The sequence below is a fragment of the Mycena indigotica genome (genome assembly GCF_014461135.1).
Source record: "Mycena indigotica strain 171206Taipei chromosome Unknown Mind.scaff0010, whole genome shotgun sequence".
NCBI classification, from domain to species: Eukaryota; Fungi; Basidiomycota; class Agaricomycetes; order Agaricales; family Mycenaceae; genus Mycena; species Mycena indigotica.
In genome coordinates this window covers 113,615-136,218 of record NW_023503009.1, presented here as the reverse complement: position 1 = coordinate 136,218, position 22,604 = coordinate 113,615, and the positions used below count along the sequence as shown (strand labels likewise).

Below are 22,604 nucleotides of genomic sequence, written 5' to 3'. Positions count from 1 at the left end.
TCCGGGTCAGCATGGGGACCGGGACCAGCACCGTGGCCAGCGCCCCAGCAATTTCATGATTTTCATCCCGGTCCACCACCACCTCCACATCAATCAGCTCCTCCTTCTCCACCTCGACAGTCTTCCTCGCCTGGACCACAATCTGGTCCAAGTCATCAAAAACCTTTTTCCTCCCAATTCAGGTGGAGGAAAAATGAAAGACGTAGTCATGAAAAGAAGAAGGGTAAAGAGAAGGCCCCCAACGATCAGAGTTCTTCCGACCGGTCGCATGCTCGGAAAAATAAATACCGAATTCCAACTCGGGGCAGTGGTAAACTGTCAGATACAGATGCTGATCTTCAGGTAAGTTTTTTACTTATGTTTTCTTTATCTTCTGATTTACTCTTATAGAAAGGAGCTACACTCCACTTCCAAATCCTCACCAATATTCGTAGTCAATCAGATATGGTAGTAGCACCAACAGCAGAGGAGAAGAAGCAATTCTCAGAACGCTTTGGCTCTGCTGAAGAGTGGCGAGCAAAGCTCCGTTCTCTCAGCTACGATGAATCACTGGGTGAGGAGAAGGTTGAAGAGCTGCGACGTGGGGATGCAATTCGTAAGCAAGGCCAAATCGTCAAGGACATTGCAGCAATGAAGAACACTCACCTCCACATTATCTTTAGTGCTGTCTTTGAATCAGGCTTGGCTCGTTTTGCTCCAGATATTCTAGGTTCTCCAGATAGCTTATATAATCTCGCACATGAAGACATTGCAATTGAGACTTTTCAACGTGTAGCTTTGCATCAGGCATATACACGTGATACTACAAATCTTCGAAATAGAACCCTTATTCGGCAGCTTTATCGACACTTCTTCTTTGCATCAATGTAGGACAAGGTCATAAGCGAAACCCGGAATCCTGGTTCAGTGACCACTCAACAAGAGAAAACCAATGTCTATAAGCGCCGTAGTGATGTATGTTTTATGATATACCTATATATTATATGCTAATCTTTTTTTAGGATCAGCAAGAGTTCCAGGATTTTCTCCAACAAGATGGCTGGCCTATTTTCACGCGCCGTCTTGCATCATCTCCAGAGTGCTGCAGTGAAGATGAATCTCAGGCAAATAATATCTATATTGCTTGCAATCTGGAATTACGAAGCAAAAAGGCTATGCTATTCAAGAAGAGTATCAACAAGCGTATGCTAGCTTCTGCCCGTGCCAGATCACGTTTTGTCCCACGCACTCGTGTTTATGTCGAGTCCCCACCTGCACCCAAAATTGCATCTCGTATTCCCAAACATGCTCCAGTAGATTGGTTTGACCCAGCTGAGTTTAACAAACTCAGTGTACGGCTTCGTCATCTGATTTGGAAAAATGGAGTTGCTCTTCCTGCCTTAACCCACTGGGAGAAAGATAAAGAGGGAGATTTACAGGTTCCAGACAAGTTTAAAACCCTTAGTGGTGATGAATGGGATGAACATGTTGAAGAGGTATTAAAGGAGTATAATATTCCAACTGAAGAGGAGCTTAACAATGTTGATCTTGAGGAGGAGGAGGAAGAGGAGGATGTGGATGACATGGATATGGATTAATAATACGTCAAATATGCTGCCTTTATGCTATGCCTTTATGTTACCTATGAACTATGAGTTTTATGAATTTGTCAGAAGAAAGAATTCAAGCTAGGTGATATTTAGGGAAAATCTAAGCCTCAAATAATGTGATCTTATTTTCTCAATAAATAAATTAACAAAACCAATTAATAGATAAAATACACAAAGAAAAATATAAAAAAATATTTTAAATATTCCGTCCCCAATTTAATGCCCATGATACTACTAAACAATGCCAGTTAAGTCCATATGCACCCAATGAAGGCTTATAAACTGCAAGATGTGTGATAATATGATGTGGTTCAATAATACATATATCTTGAGATGGCTCTGCCTCCATAATAGCTGCCTGGAGCCAGTCCCGTTTATGGAATGGCAGAGTTTCAAGTAATGGAGATATCATAGGCCTATGTTTTTCAACTAAAAGAAATGTTTGAATATGACCCTGGAGAGGTATAGTCCATATGTGCTGAATATATCCTGTAAAATGATACTGATGATTGACAGGATCCTTAAACTGAATCCCACTATTCCCTTCATGAGACTGTTTGACACTATATGTACGACCATTGAATTTAATTTCAGACAGTTTCTGAGCCCTAGCAGGAAGAATGTATTCATTCTCCCTTAGCATTGAGCCAACATTTTCCAGCCATGATGACCATTGTGTTTGCCCTACTGAATGTAGATACTGCAATATCTGGTTATAGTTGTAGGCTGGAAGCTCTTGTTCATTACGGAGCCATTCTGCTTCTTCAAGACTTCCTAGAGATCTTGTGGATCTAGAGTCAGAATCTAGAGGTTCTAGGATATTTGCAAGTCTGCTTAATAGAGTGTTAGAAGAGTGTGTATCATTAAGCATAGCTTCAAATCTAGCCCGTTTTGCTGTTGTTTGCAAAATTGTATACTCCATATCACCTAAAAATGGAAATAATCAATAGATATACAAATATATTATAACGTCCACTGACCATTCCGATGATTAGTATTGATACTAGCTAGCACACCATTTAAACGCTCTCCTGCAAATTCATTGAGGGAAGCTAATGGTCCAAACCATTTCAGTTGTGTATGATTATGCATTGCCATATGGAAATTTGGCTTCTGTGGGAAAAAGGAAAACAGTTCTGATAGTGACTTGCGGTATTCAATCAGATGATACATATATTCTGTTGCCAATTCTGGTGTTGTTCTGAAAAAAAGAGATAATGCTTGTGCATGCTACCAGATGATAGAAGTTGTCCAACAATGCCTCAGCCATTGTTCCTCTGTCTGCCCAGATTTCTGGAATTACCAGAGGAAGAATTGTTGTGAATAAAATCAGAAGCTCTTGAGCTTTGAGTTTTCCATGTGATGCTTCACCTAGATTAGATGGTGGGCGACCAACCCAGGTTGGGAGACAAACTGTAGCAATGCAATTATGGATAAGGTGAATTTCTTCTTTGTTGAAATTGAAGATATCACCAGGACCATACTCTAAATCTTCATTATCTTCACTGTGGATATCATGAAGTAGACTTTCAGTATGAGCTTGAAGTTGCTGGTTCATAGGTGTGGGTGTTGTTGAGCCACTAGAGAGTGTGTCACTCTCAGGATCAGAGTATATATGAGAATGATGTCATCTGCAGTAGGTTCAATTTCCTGAGGTTCCAAGTCATCAGAAAGATCAGATGCATGTGTCATCTCTGATTCTGAAAGTTCAACATCATCTCCATCTAGCTGCTCCCTGGCTTGCTTAGCTGCTAGTGATTTGGAAAATTTTTCTGTTCTTCCTATTCCCCATACTTCCCGTAAATGATTTTCAGCTATTCCCTCTAAAGACCCATGCATATAGCCAATTACCAAACGTTTAACTGGGTCCCACCCAATTAAGCTATGCGTAGGTGTCCAACGTACTCCAGTTTTTTTGGATAATTCCTCACGTGCAGATGTTGATTTGAGCATAAGCCACTGTTGCCCAATACTTTTTACATCTGCACCAGAATGGTATATCCAAGACTCCCAGTCAAGACTTTCCAGCTGTTGATATTCAAGAAGACAGTGAGAACAAAACTTTGTTGCATTGTGAGCTTTAAATCCTGCAATCTTCCTAAAATCACCAATCAATGCAAGAACAACAAGCTGAATCAAAATGTTGCCAAGTGCAGTGGGAATATCTCTACCTGGACCCCAGAACTGATTGAGATTTTTCACTAAAGAATCTAAAATGTGGGAAATGGTCCAGACATCAGGCATTCCAGGACCTGGTATTAATCCAAGAATAAAGATATTTTCCAACTGGAATCTAAGCTCTGGTGGAAGACTTAAACAGTAAAGAACAATAGCACCACAAGAAACCTGTTTTCCTAAAATTGGTCAGTCAATTAAATATAAATTAGGTTATTGTCAATAATTTACCTGCTATTTTATTGGAGAAGGGATTGAACCAGTCAACATAAATTGCCCACACCAAATTGTTTGGTGAAAAGACAAAGTTACCAAGGCTTTGCCATGCAGGACTTTCCTGAACATCTCTCATTTCATTTGGATATCCATGATATTGTCTTGATCTTGATTCTGAGGCAGTTTTCTGAAGTGCTTCACGGATAACAGAGCGACCCATAAAGAAAGAAAGCCATGATGAGAAGTTCTGGATAGAGAAGTAATGTCTTGCAACCTGTTTTTCTCCTTGACGGGTTTTTCTTTTTTTCCACAAGTTGGTATTGCAGAATTTTCCACGTTTAGGATTTTTGCGCCATAGACAAATCTCTGGGATTGGTTGTCCTGCAGGATACATAGTATAGCATGTTGGACAGCATACTATCCTTTCTATTTCTGGCTCCAGATCATTGTTGCTATATAGGGTTCGAATATCTGCTGAAATAGGAGCAGCTGTGGGATTAGAAATAACCACTCCTGCAGTTTGGAGCACTAGAGCAAGTGACTGTAATAAAAGTCCAAGAATAAGGCTTAGTGCCTTGAGAACCTTGCTTGACACATCTCTACTCAATCCAACAGACAGATTAAGCCAGAGAACAAGAACTATAAAGAGCTGAAGTGCAGGAGATATAGCTAAATAAATATTATATGAATTGTCAATAATTGCTATGTCAACAATTACCTTTGTCCAGTTCATCATCTTTAACCTCTATAACAGCCTGAGGCTCTTCAGCTTGAGGCTGCCTATTGTTAACAAGACTATTCTGCTCTAGATCACTAGTGGCTAGCGCTGAAACAGCATGCCGATCACGCTTCTGATGCTGGGAACGCACTTGGCGGCTAACCTCCCTCCGCCCTCCAGGGAGCTTGGAGCACTCTATGCAGCTACACCAGGCCATGGGAGCAAGAAGACGGACTTGAGATCATCAGGAAAAACCCCCCATGCTAACTTTACTGAAAAGTTGGGATAATTATCTTGCCCGCATATAATTTGAATAAAGTTTACATAAATGTGCCAAATTTTCCGAAATTTCCATTAATTCATGTGAAATTTTGACTTATTATGAGAGCACACCACTAATATCATGACAAAACAATTCCTTTGGCTTCGTTGTATTGTAAGGAGAGCCATGCATAGACAAAACTGGGCAAAAGTACTTCAACACCTTCTGACCCGCATGCCAAAAACTTCGTGAAAACTGTTAAGTCTTGCCGAGACTGATGACACCATCTCGCTGACGACGCGGTCGGATATGTTCCGCGAGCCGCGGCGAGCGATCCGTAACCTTTCGTAAGCATCACGGACAACTTCTCCACCGTGACTAGCATCTGTCACATTGAAATTTTCTCTTCCCAGTCCCCCCATCTTCCGCCTTTAGCACTTCAGCAGGCAGCCCTCAGACCTCGAATGGTACGTGTTGCTTCTTGAAAGGGAGCCAACTGATCTGTCCGCAGGTGACTTTCTTCACTACTAGTGTCACTACTACCACTGGCGCTCGCAGGCAGGAGAACGAGAGCGGCAACGAGTGGGTGGGTGCGACGCCCGGTTGAGGGCAAACCACGCCGAGCCAGCATGGTGAGTGCTGCCAAAACAGCCTGAGCATTGCTAACTCACCGTTACTGTCATCTGCACCGTCCGACCGGCCACCTACATAACCGGCGAGAAGCCGCCCGCCGCCGTTGATGTGGTCGCCCGGGAGCCTGAACTACTAGGTATGTTCATGTTCCCCTTGCTGCATGCCAGACATTGACGCAACGCTGACACATATGGATAGGGCGGCCACCGCAGCCTGCACAGGTCAACGATGGGCCGCGGGCTCCTCCCTGACGCCGAGGATACCAACCCCGAGCGCCGAGTGGCGCAAGCGCAGCGGGGACGGCGGCCACATGTGACATGACGGGGACAATGACAATGGGGCGCAAGCTCGAGCGCCACCCGCCACATCCCCGCCGTCGTCGGAATGCACGCTCCACTGCATGGCTGTTGTTCCTGACCTCGTTCCCACCACATGTACTATTAGATTAGTATGTTAATAGCTAGACCTGTGAATATGATGAAATATTGTTCTGCTACTCAAATACATGGAAGATTCAAACTAATATTGGACAAAGTTTCGAGAAACTTTGCCTAACCTAGTTTTGGTAGAAGGTTATTTCGGGAAATTTTGGGGAATTCTATGAAATGTCATAATGTAAGAAAATTTAGGAAAATTATCTGTTATTTTGTTGATTTAACCATAAGTTTGGGAAGGAGGTTTTCCCTGATGATCAACATCAAATGTATATATATTCAGTGCCTCATGTATTACACATGTTTTAGCCTAATGCACGCCTGATGCCCGTAAAGCATCAGGCGGCCTGATGCCGCGGCACTTGCCTCCGGTGTAAAGCACCCCCCCTCATGCATCTCCGCACACTGGAGATAAACCTTGGGCGGGAGTTAGACTACGAGTGGGTGAAGCAGCTGTGGCTGCCCAGATTGGCACATCTGTGCGCGCGCAACATCGGGACAGCTGCCATCTCTCCCTTTGCCAATCTTCTGCGCCACACTCCCACGCTGACTAGCCTCGAAGTCCACGGCGTACACCCTGCAACTGCCCAGGAGATATTGCGCTTCACTGCGTACTGCGCAATTGATTCATCCCTGTCCCTCGACCATCTCCGCACTATCGACTTCGAGCTCGTTCTCGAGAAGCTTCCGCTGTTAAGTGGATGAACAAGTGTCCGCAGTCCCCGCCACGGTGCAAGGTTTCCCTGAGGGAACGGCCAGCGGGTTCCTGGGCGGAGGAAAATTACGACGCTCCCCTTCGAGCTCTGCGCCAGCACGACGCTGCATCGTCTGCAAAGCGCAACTGTGCTTTTGACATTACGACACGGCACTTCTGCCTTTCCTCACAAAAGGTGGGTTTTTATGATTGCGGATGGTGGAATGGAGTGCTCACATGATATGCAGACTCCGTCGAAAAGCCTGGCTGAGCGGCTGGAAGAGTGCTTGCTGGTCGTGTGAGCGACGGAGCAGTGTGTGTGTAGGTTGAAATTCAGTCAGTGAGGCGCCATGAATCTAAGCAGCGCAGCCAACGAGTTACGAGAGGAGGAGCACCACGATCGGAAAACCAGTGAGGCGGTGTTGCGGGAGGCAGCCTTGTGCCCGGGGTTGGGGGCGCCGGCGCAGCAGTCGGCGTCACGAAGTCGATGATATGGTATGAAACGATGGTTGTACAGTGGTCGATACGGGAGCGGAGGTGGGATACCAAGCGCGATGGGAGATCCACCGCAGAGGGCTAGTCCAAGTGCGGCGATTGCAAAACAGTTGTCGCGGAACGACCAGCTAGCACTACTGGGGCGTGATTCAAGTTCTTCCGATATCATGGTTGTGAGTGCGTGTTCAGGAGCAGCTAACCGTGAACGCGCCGCTGACCCAGTGGTATACCAGGAGGCCCATCAACGAGAAGAGCGAGAAACGTGTTGTAGGCCGGGAGGTTGCGCCGAGACGGCTGTGCGGTGTTCGCTAGTCAAACGCGACGGTCGGAGGGAAATACGATTGTCGGAGAGTAATATCTCGACTTGGAACTTGGATATTGGTAAAGTGACACGCAGTAAAGCAGGACTCACAGGGTATCGCCAACAGTAAAGCACACAGGATTCGCCTGCTGGCCGGAGTTTTGTTTTCGCGTGTAGAGGTGCAAAGCACGAGTCGCCGCTTGGAAAGACGCCAATCTGAAAGCTATTACACCTCGGCCACCGACGTTTCAAAGGCGTGGTGGACGTCGGAAACAACAGCATGGTCAGTCCTAAGCCTGAGGTAAAAAATGGGATCACGAATACCGTCGATACCAGGCGCTCATCAGAAGCAGTAAGGTCGAAGTTTGAGACCAGGAACCACAGCCAGGGATTGCGTGAGCCGGAGCGACTGTCGCTAGAAAGCAGAATGAATGGCGTACTCGAGAGATGTAGTTACACATTTCGCACAAGTTCGGCCACCAGCCTTTGCCCAGAATGGCACGCGGGAACGATCAGCGCCAGTATCGACCGGAAAGCACACGTTGGAAGCAGTAAGGGCCGGAGTCTGAGACCAGGTAGTAGCACTCGGTGCGTTCGTGAGTTCGATGAGATGAACAACGGCAGTGTGGAAGGAATTGCTCCTGAAGCAATGGAAGCCAACTTCAACCTGCTTGCCGTAGCAAGACCGACGCTGCTGCGGAGTCAATGAGGAAGCTTGGAGGATGGAGAGAAGTACTTACAGTGAAACGACATGCGTTACATGTATAGCAAAACCTAGATGCAGCTTAGAAACATGCAGAGTACGGAGCCGCCACACTAGTTTGCTCGAGAATATTCATGTCGATGTCCCGACGCCAGATATCGCCAGCGACGCGCCGAGCAGAACGATTTGGCTCAAGAGGGTCGGGAGGGAATCATGCGAGCGCAGGAGGGAGACTGGTTCCCTAAGCTGCATACTTGAGGGAAGGAGAGCGACAAACGACAAGTGTATTTGCATACGAGGTTGGACCCAGGACAAGAGATAGGGCGGCCAATTCTCTAGGGGACGAGCGGACGTTGAGAAAAGGATGCTTGAGCCGTGGCTAGAAAATCGGGAAATCATCGTCAGTAAATGTGGAGTAGGGTCACCGTAAGTAGGGAATGGCACGGGTATACCCACGGGTATCTGAGGGCCTACCCGTACCCTTACCCGCACAGCCACAGTACCCATACCCGCGGGTACGGGTATGGGTTTACCCACGGGTGGCGCAGTGAGTCAAGAAGGCATGGTGACGAGACTGTGATTAGTGTCCAAAGTACGCCAGAAATGTGCGGTAAAAATGGAACACAAATTCAGAATCGAACAGAGAACCTCTTGACCACCAACCACGAGGGGAACCAGCTGAGTCAGGAAGCGACGGGTAAGGGCTGCACTGACCCGTACCCGTACCCGCACGGGTAAAACCCGCGTACCCGCGCGGGTATGGCCTACCCGTGCCATTGCCTAACCGTAAGTAGTGACGATAGCGTTCCCGACGCGGAAAACCAGCCTCGCAGACGATGAAAGGGCGAATTGCATGAGCAATGAAGCTGATCTGGTATGAATTTGCGAAGGGCCCCAGACGCGTCGTCGTTGTGGTCGGACTAGGGAAGCCGTTCTGGTGGTATTAGCTTAATCTCATCGCTTCGAAAGAGTCAGCATCAAGCCGCATGCCCCCCAGCGTTGCCGGTTGTCATAAGAGCATCGTGGCCTTGGTCAGAAATTGACAAAGAAAAATGGGGAAGCGGAGGATGCAAGTCTTGTGGGTGTCGAAAGCCGCCGGAGAGAAGAAGAAGAACAAGACCGCAATTAAAGGGTAGCTGACTCAGAGTGTTAGAATGGGCAATACCGCCCCAGCGCGTTCGTTGTAAAGATGGCTGTTGAGAAGTTGCTTCCGATGCCAAGACGACCGGCACTCCTGTCGTCGCAAGTCGCAAGTGCTGAATCTGTAAAGGCGTCAACGAAGCGCCGTAGAATATAGAGAAGTACATGCATATCAACATTGCAAGCTTTCCCCGGCCTTCTTGCCGTTTATGGGGCAGGAGGGCGAAGCTGACAGCATGCGGTAGCCCGACAGTCATGTGGCGCGACCTGGCGACATCCTGGCCCTGGCCACAGTGAATGATCTGGAAATCGTTAGCCAGCGGCTTTTCAACAGAGTAGCGCACATTAGCTTCACGGAGAGCTGGTCCAGACGATGAATATAGCGCGCGACACAAGGCAAAAGTGATTCATGCGGAGAGCGCACGAGCAAGGCATGTTGCCGCGTTGGTATTAGCGTGGGCACTAGCACTTTCAGCGTTTCGGTCGTGACGATTTGTGGGGCGGGAGAGAGGAAAAAAGACACTGAAAACGTTTGAGTAAGCACAGGTATGTGGGTGGATGCGACTCACAGATAGCCCATAAGATGTTCAGCAAGACGACGGGCCAGAGCGACAAGCCGGCGTCCGGAAGAACGCGGCGGCTTGAAAAGGGAGAAACCAACGGCTGCTACGGCGGTCATAACCCGCCAGGCACTTGATGTGCTTTGCTTGATGGTGGTTCAACTCGGGGCTGTGGCACTGAGGCGAACCAACCCTGTGCATTGTCCGCTGTCTGCTGTCCGCTTCAAGGTCATAAACCATCGCTGTCCTGTCTCCCACCACACTCATCACTTCAGTCTCAACCGTCAAATTTCTGGTCCATCAGCAATGAAGACTTTCCAAGGCAATGGACATCGAAAAAAGACACTCCGTAAGCAAGTGTAAGGGCAACCCCGGAGGCCTGAGATCAAGGTCCTAGCAGGGGAGGATCCAAAGCGTGAACATTGGTAAGCGAATACAAATGAAGCTGACCTAGCAGGGGAGGATCCAAAGAGAAGAAACTCTAAGGGTCCGCCTGCTAGGTAGCTGACTATATACTGCTTGTCCGTAGCTGCCGCTGTCGGGCACAGAAGGCTTGGGCGGCGTCGCAGGCGAGGTCCCAGGGCGACCGTCGGGAGGGCGTTGACGGATCGGTGATTGTGCGGGCGAGATGGAGGGCCGGACCGGAGTCGGAACCGAGTCGGACCGGAATCGGGCGCGTCTCCGGGCCGAAAGGGAGGTTCCCCTGACATCACCCCCCCTTTGAATGCGGCGTCCCCTGACGCATAGACCGGAACGGAATCGAGTCGAAGGTCGCGGGAGGCGATGTGTCGTGGCTTGCCAGGGTACTTACGATAGAACTCCGCGATTTTCTCCGGGGCGAAGACGCGGTCGAAGCGGACCCACTGGTCGTGCGACGCGTCGTAGCCTTTCCATCTGACGAGTAATTCAGCCGTTTATACCTCACCCTTGCGTCCAAGATTTCCTCTACTTCCCACTCCGGGACTCCGTCCTCGAGGTCCGGAGGGGGTTGGTCGTAGCCGGGGCGTCCGTCGAAGGGGTCGTCCTGGGCGAGCTCGAGCTTGACGACGGGGAAGACCGGGTGGAGCTTCGAGTAGCGCGGAGGGAGGTCGAGCTTGTAGGCACCTTTGCTGATCTCCGCGACTATCTTGAACGGTCCAAGGCGGCGATGGGAGAACTTTTCCGAGGGGCGAGTCGTCCTGATGTCAGAGGCATCCAGCCAAACACGGTCGCCAACCTTAAACTCCGGAGACGGAGTCCGTCTCCGGTCGTAGTAGCGCTTGTACTCCTCTTTGGCCTTAGTGAGCGCGGCCTTGGCTTCAGCAACACCAGTGGCGATCCGGTCGCGGAACTCGTTCACTGACTCCATGGCGGAACGGACTCCGGGTTCGAAGCCCATGCGGGGAGCCGGGCCGTGTCCGTCATGAAGGGGACCTGCTGCGTGGAGGAGTGAACGTGGTTGTTGTAGGCGAACTCCGCGGCCGGAATCAGCTCGTCCCAGTCGTCCTGCTGGTAGTTGGTGAAGATCCGCAAGTACTGCTCCAGCTCCTGGTTGACGCGCTCTGTCTGACCGTCTGTCTGCGGGTGGTACGCGGTGGACGTGGCGGGGCTTGATGCCGATTAGACGCCAAAGTTCTCGGGTGAAGTCCGCGATGAACTGCGAGCCGCGGTCGGAGACGTACTTCTCCGGAGTCCCATGGTGCCGCCAGACATTCCGGTAGTAGAGACGGGCTGCCCCTACTGCATCGACCGTCGTATGACACTCTGAGAAGTGGGCGCGCTTTCCGAGGGTGTCAACGACGACCATGATTGCGTCGTACCCATGGGCTTCGGGAAGCTCTACGATGAAGTCGACGGAGACAGTATGCCAGCGTTCGGGGCGTTTCCGTGGGGTGCAGTTCTCCGTGGGGCAGTCTCCGGAGTGCCTTGGTGCGACAGCACAAGTCACAGGTCGCAACATACCGGCCGATATGGCGAGACATCTGAGGCCACCAGTAGTTCCGGGAGACCAACTCCAGGGTCTTGAAACGACCTGCGTGTCCGGCGACTCGGGTGTCATGGCAGAGCTCGATGATGCGTCTCCGGAGGTCCTTGTCCTTTGGTACGACGATCTTTCCTCGGAAATGGAGAAGACCGCCGGAGACGGCCCATTCGTCAGAACGTGAGGAGCGGGGGCCTCGAGCTTGACCTTGAACCTTAAGAAGTTGCCGGGCCGCTAGTGCGACGGGCTCCTCCAGGTCAGGCTCACCGGAGAGGGCATCACGGATGTCGCGGAGGAGTTCAGAGCCGGGACCGGAACGGAAACGCCCTCGAGTGCGCGGGACGTGGAAGAGTTCAGGCCGCAGAAGGACGACGCCGGAATTGTCGGAATCGACTCCGTGGTCGGGTCTCCGGGAGAGGGCGTCAGGCCGACCCATATCGCGGCCAGGCTTGTGGTGCAGCGTGAAGTCGAACCGGGAGAGGTACAGGGACCACCGGGCCTGTCTCCGGTTGAGGTGCTGCGTCTTCCTGAAGTACTCCAAATTCTTATGGTCAGTCCAAATCTCGACAGGGTGCGCGGCGCCCTCGAGGAAGTGTCTATACTCCTCGAGTGCGCGGGATGATCGCGAGCATCTCCTTGTCGTGGATTTCGTAGTTGCGCTGGACATCATTTAAGCTTTTGGAATAGAATGCTACAGGGTGCCACTTCCCGTCCGGGGCGGATTGTGAAAGAACCGCCCCGTCGCATAATCAGAGCTGTCCGCCTCGAGTCGGAAAGGCCGTGCGTCGTCCGGAATCGCCAGGACCGGTTCCGAGGTGACCGCGTCCTTGATCGCTTGGAACGCGGAGGCCTCCGCGTCGCCCCAAGTCCATTGCTGGTCCTTCTTGGTGAGCACGAAGAGAGGGCGCGCAAGGGTCGAGAAGTCCCGAATGAACCTGCGGTAGAAGTTAGCGAACCCAAGGAACTGCTGAATGTCCTTCTTGTTTTCCGGAGTCGGCCAAGCGGAGACGCCTGCGACCTTGACGGGGTCCATTTCGACGTGGTTGTGGGAGATGATGACTCCGAGGTACTCGATTGACGATTTTTCAAAGTCGCACTTCTCCGCTCGAAGGTACAACTTGTGCTCCCGGAGTCGCCGTAAGACCTCCTGGACAATCTGCCGGTGTTTCCGGAGGTCGGAATGGGCGATCAAGATGTCGTCAAGGTAGATCATGACGTCTCCGGAGAGGATGAGGTCCTGGAAAATGTCATTCATCATCGTTTGGAACGTCACGGAGAGTTTGTCAGGCCGAAATACATCACCAAGGGCTCGAACAGGCCTCGGTTAGTCCGGAAAGCTGCTTTCCACTCGTCACCTTCCTTGATCCGGACGTTGTTAAAGCCCCAACGGACATCGAGTTTGGTGAAGTAACGAGCGCCTTTGAGCCGGTTGATGAGGTCGTTGATCAGCGGAAGGGGGTACCGGTTTTTGACAGTCATCGCATTGAGAGCACGGTAGTCCTGGACAAAGCGGAGTCCGCCGTCCTTCTTCTTGACGAAGAAGACCGGAGACGCCATCGGAGACTTGGAGGGGCGAATCCGGCCCGTCGAAAGCCCTTCCTCGATGAACGCGTCGAGCTCGCGTTGCTCGAGGGGCGAGATGGGGTACACCTTGCAGTTGGTGGGCTTAGCGTCGGGGACGAGTTCAATGGCGTGGTCCCAGGCTCTCCGCTCCGGTAGCGTGTCGAAGGACTCCTTGTTGAAGACGTCCTGGAACTCCTTAGCCCAGTCCGGGATCTCGGAGGGCGGAGGGGCGGAGTTCCTGGCGAAGGCTTCGGCCAGGCGTTGCGAGACAGTACTGCCCGCGCGTATCTCCTCCGAGGGGCGGAACGAGGTGTAGAAGATGCGGTCACCATCTTCAAGCTGACCATCGTCATCGTCGTCGTCGGAGTCCGGCGTCAGATCAGGCAGGCCGGAGTCGTCACCGGAGACGGAATCGTCTCCGTCATCAGACCCAGAAAGGTCCATGGCGCAGACCGAGGGGAACGGGCCGGGGCGGAGACGCTTCTGAAGCGACCGGAGTCGCCGCAACTCGGTCCGTTCGACCCGCTCTTCCTCACGGCAGGTCGAGCAATTGCGGGGGCACCGTGTCATCTTGACCTCCTTGGTTTCCCAATTGATCTCTGGGTTATGTTTCCGCAACCAGGAATACCCCAGGATGAGGTCTTGCTTGCCAAGATGGGTGACGGCCAGCTGAACTCGTTCGGCATGGCCCTTGTAGCGCAGGACCAAGTCCGCGATCTGTTTGATGGAGCCAGCGTCATTGGGGGTGCCATCGACATTGAAAACGGAATCGGCTGATCAAGAGTGCGGACCGGAATGCCATTCCGAGCAACATAGTTTGTGTCAATGAAGTCGGAGGTGGCACCACAGTCGACAAGCCCAGAGAGCGAGAGCTTCAGTGCGCTGGTGGTGGACTCGAGCTCTAACGGGAGGTGGAGGGAGTTCGCCCCAGGGGCAGCGGCAACGGTGTACTTCTTGGGCAGTTTCTTTTCCCAGGCAGTGAGGCGGCGGAGGACGATGACCGGAGTCGCGGGCGGAGTCGGAGACGGAGTCGAGGCGGGGGCAGGAGAGGGTGTGTCTTTCGTTTCGGGCTCATTGTAGGGCAAGGAACTGCATTCATCATACAAAGAGGCAAAACGATTTATAGACGCGAACGAGGGCACACCAGTCACTCGTCGCGGGGACAAAATCCTCTCCGGCCATCGACTCCGCTGCCGTCTCCGGCAGGGCAGCTGTGTCCGTGTAGCGGGCGATCAACTCCGCTAACATCTCGTCACCGAGTTGTTGGATCACCTCGTCGAGGATGTCCATCGAGCGGACATCGGCGGGGAGGGGGCAATCCCGGCGAGATGGTTTGGGTCGCCGCACCTGAAGCAGGCGCGACGAGGGGCACCCCGAGCCCTGGTGCGATCCAACTCCATAGGGACGGGAGCTGGAGGCGCCGGAGCGGGGGCGCGGGCCGCGGGTGGTACGACCGGAACCACCGGGCGGAAAGGGGCCGGAGCCGGGATGCGGTTGACCGGAAACGGAGTCCGAATCAAACCGCCAGGCGTCTTGGGGGCGGCTGACTTGATCAGCTTGGCCCGGACCAGGGCCTCATATTGACGGAAGGCCCGGGTGCGCCAGCTAAGGTAATCCCGGAGGTCCGGGGGGTCGTTCGAGGACGTGATTCCGTTGTTGATCAAGGGGTCAAGTCCGTGGCGGAACTTGGTCACCTTGACCAGCGCGTCTTCGAATCCGGCGAGGTCCATCAGGTCCTCGAAGTCGTCGGTGTACTGGTAGACATCCTTCGTGCCCATGTGATAGGCGGAAGTCTCCAGCTTGGAGAGAGCGTGATCTTGCTCGTTCTCCTCGACGAACCGGAGTCGAAACTCGGAAACGAACGAGCCCCAGGACGGAAACGGAAACGGGGCTTTGCTTCCGTGGCGCTCCGCCCATTGCTGAGCGGGTCCTTCTGCCATAAACGACATGGCATAGCGGACAGCCTTTTCCTCGCTCGCCTCTCCGTTGACCACGAAGGCCTCAGGGGCAAGGCGGGCGTAGGTGCGGACCGCGTGAGGAACGCGGCCGCGTTTCCGGTCGCCGTTGAAGGTGAACGGGGGGTTTGGTCGCAAGACCAATTTTGAGGCGAGGTTGATGTCGCCAAAAGGGGCTTCGAGTCGCCCTGGACCGGAGTCGGAGTCGGAATCGACGTCTCCGGCGATGGTGTTTGGGGTCCGCCAGCATTATTAGCGGCGGCAGCGGCAGCGGAAGCCTGGTTGGTGAGTAAAGCAAGGGCCTCAGTTAGGCTATCGATTTTCGCCTCGAGTGAGTCCAGCCGGGCGTCTGCGGTAGGAGTGACTCCGGACGGCATGACGGGTGCGGGGACCACAGGAGTAGAGGAGGAGGGGACAAGTGGCAGGGGCGGTGACGAGGGCGGAACGGACTCGTACTCCGAGCCTGAGTCAGCGCCGAACCTGGCAATCTTGTCCGGTTGATCCCGTAGAGAGTTTCTTCTGCTGTAAGGGCAACCCCGGAGGCCTGAGATCAAGGTCCTAGCAGGGGAGGATCCAAAGCGTGAACATTGGTAAGCGAATACAAATGAAGCTGACCTAGCAGGGGAGGATCCAAAGAGAAGAAACTCTAAGGGTCCGCCTGCTAGGTAGCTGACTATATACTGCTTGTCCGTAGCTGCCGCTGTCGGGCACAGAAGGCTTGGGCGGCGTCGCAGGCGAGGTCCCAGGGCGACCGTCGGGAGGGCGTTGACGGATCGGTGATTGTGCGGGCGAGATGGAGGGCCGGACCGGAGTCGGAACCGGAGTCGGACCGGAATCGGGCGCGTCTCCGGGCCGAAAGGGAGGTTCCCCTGACAGCAAGCATCTTCTCACCTTGCTCTCAATTATTGACACATTCAGTCGACGACCATCCTGAACTTCCTCAGCATATTCAAAAGTGCATCGATGAGAATGTCAAACAGGCCGACATCCCAGCAGAGCTGCTCCGGGAGCATAACATCAAGATTGGGTGTGTAACGAAGCAGATTTTCATTGGTGGCAACTGATTTGGGTCTAGACTGCGCAGTGTCGAACGTATTATTGACCGTTTCCAACTCAAAACCACACGCCATTCTGGTCTTTCGGAGCTCCAGAAGACCACAGCAGTACTGACGGTGACAGAAGAAGATCCGCTCGGTCGATGGGGAGCCCGAAAGGTGAAGGAAAAACTTGCAATGCAGGGTATTCATATGTCGCGGTGCGTCAATCTTCCTAGATCTTACACACTATCTTATATCATCTCCAGGCCTGCTATTACCACTGTTCGAAAAGCAGCGGACCCTGATGCCAACGATAAGCGACGACCAGATGCTCGCACCGTTCATAAAAGTGGTATCTTTTGTAGCGGCCCGAATGAAGAATGGTGCATGGACGGGCATGAGAAGATTCTTGATTGCATGGGTATTGGAATCTATGGGACAATTGACAAGTATGGACGATACGAGCTTCAGCTCAATGCGATGCGATCTGTGCGTCGTGCTGATATTCCTCCGGCACTATACCTCAGACTTGTCAAGGAGAAGGGAGGTGAGCTCAACCCAATCTTGTTTGGTCAATATCACTCAGTCAACTGGTTCTAGGAATTCCTATCCAGACGACGACAGATATGGGCAGCGAGACTGGTATTCTCGCAGCGCTGCAAACAACACTTCGGTGTGTGATATGATGTTGATTCTCTCGTATTGTACTTATGGCTTTTAGTCAGGCTGCATTTGAAGCCCTTCCACTTGACCAACTCCCCGCTCATCGTTCTGTCAAGAGCGTTTATAACATCACGCGTGAACGGAACTGGAGACCTCTGTGGGAGAAGGACCTTGCCAACATCAAATTTCAATATGAGAGCGGCAAGATTGGCGCAGGCTATCATCCACAAGATCCCGTCCACCAGTTCGTGCAACCTCGTCGTCACTTATATCCGATGTTAATTGATTTCAGGGAGATCGCAGTGTTTGTATGGGGTATGGCGGTACAACGTCGACTTGACGAATACAAGCGGGAAAATGCGCTGCATCGTGTTCGAAAGCAGAAGAATGTCCTTCTTCCAACTGGCGGCCGACATAAGGACTTTTATGAGCACCCGGAGCGCTGGGGCGGAAAGGACCAACTCATTCCTGTCGACATGGCTATTGTTAACAAGCTAATTGAAGAGCACACTCCACCAGACCTTTACCAGTTCACCAGCAACGCTGCCATGGAGGCCCTCTGCCAAGCCCTTTATTCAGCGGTCCAACAACCGGAGGTCAGCTCTCGAAATGCGTGGGCGGTGTTTACAGCAATGGTGAATGCGCTTCCCCAAGTTGTATAAGTAACCTTACATTGTCTTTATTCATCTCGTACTCCAAAACAACATATTGTGGCTTCTACTGCCTCTGATCTTAAGTAGCTTGCCATGTCTGCGAGAAGACCCTCCTGATCACGCGCCAGCACGACACCCTACCCCCTGCGCTACTGCCAACATATAGTGGTGGGCCTGCAATGCCGTCGGCGATGCCTACACTGGCGGGGCAGTAAGTAAGCGGGAAAGAACAAGGAAGATAGCAAAACACGCACCTAACATGCCCGCCGAGAGACGACCGGCCACGCGAGACAATTTGCGTGGTGTTGTGCGCCGATAGTTGCATCGTTCTAGCGCGCAAAACCAAGGGGGGTTCAAGATCCTTATCAGGCACATGGGGTAGGGGGGAGGGGGGGGGTCCCTGGGGGGTAAAAAAAACTTTTTGTATATAAAAGATTTGGGCCTTATATGGGTATAAAGACACTGAAAATATAGTGTATACCTTCTAATTTCTATAGTTCAGCACTCTCATTACTTATATCTATATACTTTCAGGCCCATGCACTTGGATAGCCCACTCTGTCAGAGGCCCATGCATCAGGTAATTGATGAGAGGTGAACATGTTGGAGGGTTAATATGGCCTTCCATGTGTGTGTTGGAAGGCTCTAGGTACATACATACCTACACATATACACATACACATGTATAAATTTTTTACAAAAAAAAGTTTCACAAAGATTGAATTTTTTATCCCACTTTTTGATCGCATCAGTGGTCACATGACGCTGATCGTGAGAATATATTACTATATATGGCAGGAGGGGGGGAGGGGGGGGTCCCGGGGGGGTCGGAAAAAAACTTTCCGACCCTATATCCGTGATTCGAACTTTGAACCCCCCTTGCGCAAAACCGTGACTGCCTTGTTGCTAGCATAAGGAAATCGCAGCTCTGGGTTGTTGATGGCAGGGGCAGCTGTTTCGGCGCGAATGACTCTTCGGCCCGCGTCAGCATCTGGCCATGGATGGGTACCGAAATGCGCCGCGCGCGAACGTTGAGTCCTGCATTAATGCACATGGAGGTCGTTGTCAAACCTAACGGTCAGCGGGGTGAGATTGGTTTGTGGATGAGCTTACAGGTGAGTTCAGTGCCGGGAGCAAGCGTTTGAAGGCAGACTCGTGAGCGGAAAGCGTAGGCGTCCTCAGCAGAAGTGCCGAATCGAGGAGAGCGGACGCTATGGGAAGATGACTGGGTTATTCTGGCGAGGCATGCAATGGCCGGCGCTGGCTTGTGACACCCGAGAGTCGCAAGACACAGCGTTCCCTCCTGATTCCGTTCATCTCCCGCGGAAGACGCCAGAATTCGCGCTTCGGAAGGCACAGTGGCGCTGCCTGTGGTTCGAATTGCAGGCAGAAGGAAGCGCGCCCGCCGCCCCGGCTGCCTACCACTACCATGCCTGGTAGCTGTGTGCATGCCTGGTATCAAGCTCGAGGGTCTGACCACAGGCTCATGGCAAATCCAAGGCAGTTTGATGGCTGCCCGGATTTTGCCCTAGTGGTCACGTGTTTTGGAAACTGGGGCAGAATCCGGGCAGAAGCATCACGTGCCAATCGCGCTGGCTGCCCGGGTGGGCGGGCTGCGAGCGGGCGGGCGGGCGGGGCCAAGCAAAGGGGAAAACTACGTCTACGCCTGGTTCGGGACTGTGTGAAAACTTTGAGTTCAGCGCGTGTTCGGTCTGGCGGGGTGGTGGTTGATAAAAAAGAAGCCCTGATAGGCATCCGGCATGCGGCGCCGAAGGCCGAGACGGGTTCCCACACAGCCTCAGGAAGTTTTTCTTCAGCTTTCTCACCGCGAACGCGTTTGTCTGGGTGAGACGGGGCTGGGGTAAAGCGTTGGGTCAGCGCGTCATGGGCGGCTCAACGACTTGTTGACATTCTTGCAGCGCAGCGGTTACGAGTATTAGAAGGGAACACAGACTTGTATAGGTAGTACAGATAGCATTACAGTGAATTACGAAAGTTGTCCAGTGCTTTCCTCCAAAGAGTCTTCAGGTGCTGTTGACTTACGTTGGATAACAGGCCGAGGCTTTGGGCGAGTAGAGGGCAGTCCCAAGTGGCGGCAGATAGCATTGCATTTGTGCTGCGCCTTGAAACCTATAATACCATCAGGGCCATTGTCACCCAAAGACCCAACGGAAAAATCGCTGAAAAAGAATTAGCGACAGATAGGCACCGGAAGGCGGAGGTACTTATGCGATTGCATGAAGCATAAGGTCAAACATAACGAGTTTGTCTGGCCCACGTTCATTGCCGACAAGTACAGGCTCTTTGATACCTTATAATAATGAATATGTCATATACAGAACAGAATCAAGCCACACCTTGTATATCGGCAAATACCATACTCTCGCCGGAGTCAAACAATGAAAAATGAGCAAATGCGTCACAAGTCTGGCCATAGAAATCCTCCTTGTTGGTCCCAGCCTGCTCGGTACCCGAATATTTGATGGTCGAGGTACTGCCAAGCAACGGGTCAACCAGGAAGGTTCGGCCTTCTGTTGGCCCTGAATCAACGCGGAGCAGAAAGGGCTGCGCAACCTCCAGGTCTACCAAACAATTAGTCCAAGAATGAACTGTATCAATCTAAGAACATACCTGCAATACGAGTAGTGTTGTCTGCGGCTGTGCTCTTGAAGCGCTCAAGCATGTCCGAGGCCAAGTACTGAACCTGGGCCTCATACAAAAGCAACTTGGCATTTTTTCTCCACCGACGGCTTTGCGCCATCACCAATATTATAGTACTCCTTTGCAGCGTAGCGACGACCATCGAGTTTGATCTACCATTTACCGTTGAAGATAGCAAATTAAACAAAGAGGAATATTGACAAACCTCCGACATTGATTTTGTCTTGCCCCGGATTTTTGATGGAAAGAGTTGGATTGTCGTGGTGTCCTCATCTTCGAACAGCTCAAGTCGAAGTTCAAGAGGGACACCATCACCGGAGCCATCGGCATCGACAGGAACTCGAACGAGTGAAATAGAAGACCGCTTGACTGTCAGCTCCTCTCCAGGAGGCGGTCGAGGCCGTGGTGGTGCAACAACAGAGCGGTAGTAGTTTGCACTAGCAGGTTGGAGCACGGGGCCTAATGAAGATGAAGATTTGTCAATGTTAGTCCGAGAATCACGCACGTTTGAAGGGTGGCTCCCCCTCAGAGTCAGAGTCAGGGCTTATATTGCGTGATTTGCGCTTGCTTCCAACAGACGCGGTGAGGTAGGAGCTGAGATTCTCCGTGTCCTACCGCTATTAGAATGAATAAGAAATGGTTGAATTTCAAGTACCTGTGAATTGATGCGCAATTTGAGGTTAAGGGAAAGCACACGAGCATCGCGATCCTTTTTGGCGATGGTTGGACCGGTGCTGTTAGCGAGTGTATACGAAATCAGTGGGACTGGGACTGGGCCAGTCCCACTGATAAGGTCGAGTCCCACTGATATGGTCCACATTCAGTGAGACTGGGGTGAGAGGCTGGACCCATGTCCGAGTCCCACTCATCAATTCGCGCCTGTGCCGTCTGATCCATTGATCATCACCCGGAGTCACGGTGCGAAAATGCAATCAATTCAAAATCTATCTACGTTTTCTGACTGGCATCTTATCTACCTTTACAATATCATCATCATATTCTCGCCCTAATGCGCGGCTTGAAGGACGACTGCGGCGCTTCCCCAACGGTGCTGACGATGCAACATTGGACGGCCCCGGGCCTGCTGTTGATGATGCCAGATTGGATGGGCCTGCTTCCGGGATCAACGACCGACGGCGTTTACGGCCAGGAATAGTGGCTGGCTGCACTGTTTCTACCAATTCCATTCGCTCTGGACTTGGAGAAGGAAGACTCGGCAGCTTTGGTGGCTCAAATACTATTGGCGGCCCATCTAGTACTCGGCTGTCGTCATTCCAAGTGGTCCGGCCTAAGTAGGCCCCCGCTCGAACGCCCAAGTCTGATGTATCCAGCTGATAGTACGGCTGCATATTGGCCATTTCATCAGGCTGGAGCGTCCTTGCCAACGGTCCAAACTTGCCGTGAATGTCACTGGCAATGTGTCAGCGTAGGCATCGAGTGGGTATAAAAAGACTGACAGTGTCGACTCGGATAGAGGTGAACTTGGCATCGCCAGGCTCCCAAAGCCGCGGCCTGTTTCTTCAAGCACGAGTTGTCCAGAGAGTGAGCCTGGCTGGCCAAATGACATGGAGTTGCTATAGAACGTCGCTTCATTGGCCTGGCTTGTCGACTCAAACGGACTTGGATTCATCTTGAAATACTCTGCCGACGGTCAGTACCTGTCGACGCATAGCACCAGACCAAATACCATCGACTGCTGCCTGCATTTCATCTGGATGCCAGTCAGATGTTAGGTAACTGGTCGTGAAAGTTGGGCACAAACCAGTCCAATATGCCTCGAATGAATCCTCGGTATTCGCACTGTTGCTCCAATGTCACACTAGGACTGGTTGTAAGGATGCAAGTGTCTCCATCAGGAAGCGACAGGCCGTCGGGTAGTCGACCATTATTCTCGAGCAGATATTTGACATCGCATTTTTCAACTTTAGCTGGGATGCGGAGACAAATATGCAAGTTTTTCTCCTGCACTGTCCATCCAGAGCAGCCGATGAACGCATCTTGTCCATCGACATTGCGTTCCTGGATAAAGTCAGCTATTGTGAAAGCGAAACAAATGGCCCACTGACATTCGCGTACGGAACAATAATTGGGTGCCCGTGGCAATTTTTGTTCTTGCACCGCTCAGTGAGAATTTGACCATAGAAACTGTGCTTTGTCAATTTTGGGCACAATCGACAAATGGATGGTATACC

The 22,604-nt window shown here is 51.8% G+C and overlaps 1 protein-coding gene across 1 annotated transcript; it reads left to right on the top strand.

Annotated features, from left to right (window-relative positions):
* Positions 1-15,773: 15,773 nt before the first annotated feature.
* MIND_01114100 (uncharacterized protein) lies at positions 15,774-17,760 on the top strand (the record flags this gene model as incomplete). Its single annotated transcript, XM_037367704.1, has 7 exons — positions 15,774-15,780; positions 16,317-16,425; positions 16,474-16,653; positions 16,702-16,982; positions 17,036-17,108; positions 17,157-17,342; positions 17,391-17,760. The coding sequence occupies 7 exons, from the start codon at positions 15,774-15,776 to the stop codon at positions 17,758-17,760; spliced, it is 1,206 nt and encodes a 401-aa protein (XP_037215536.1).
* Between the last annotated feature and the right edge of the window lie 4,844 nt (positions 17,761-22,604).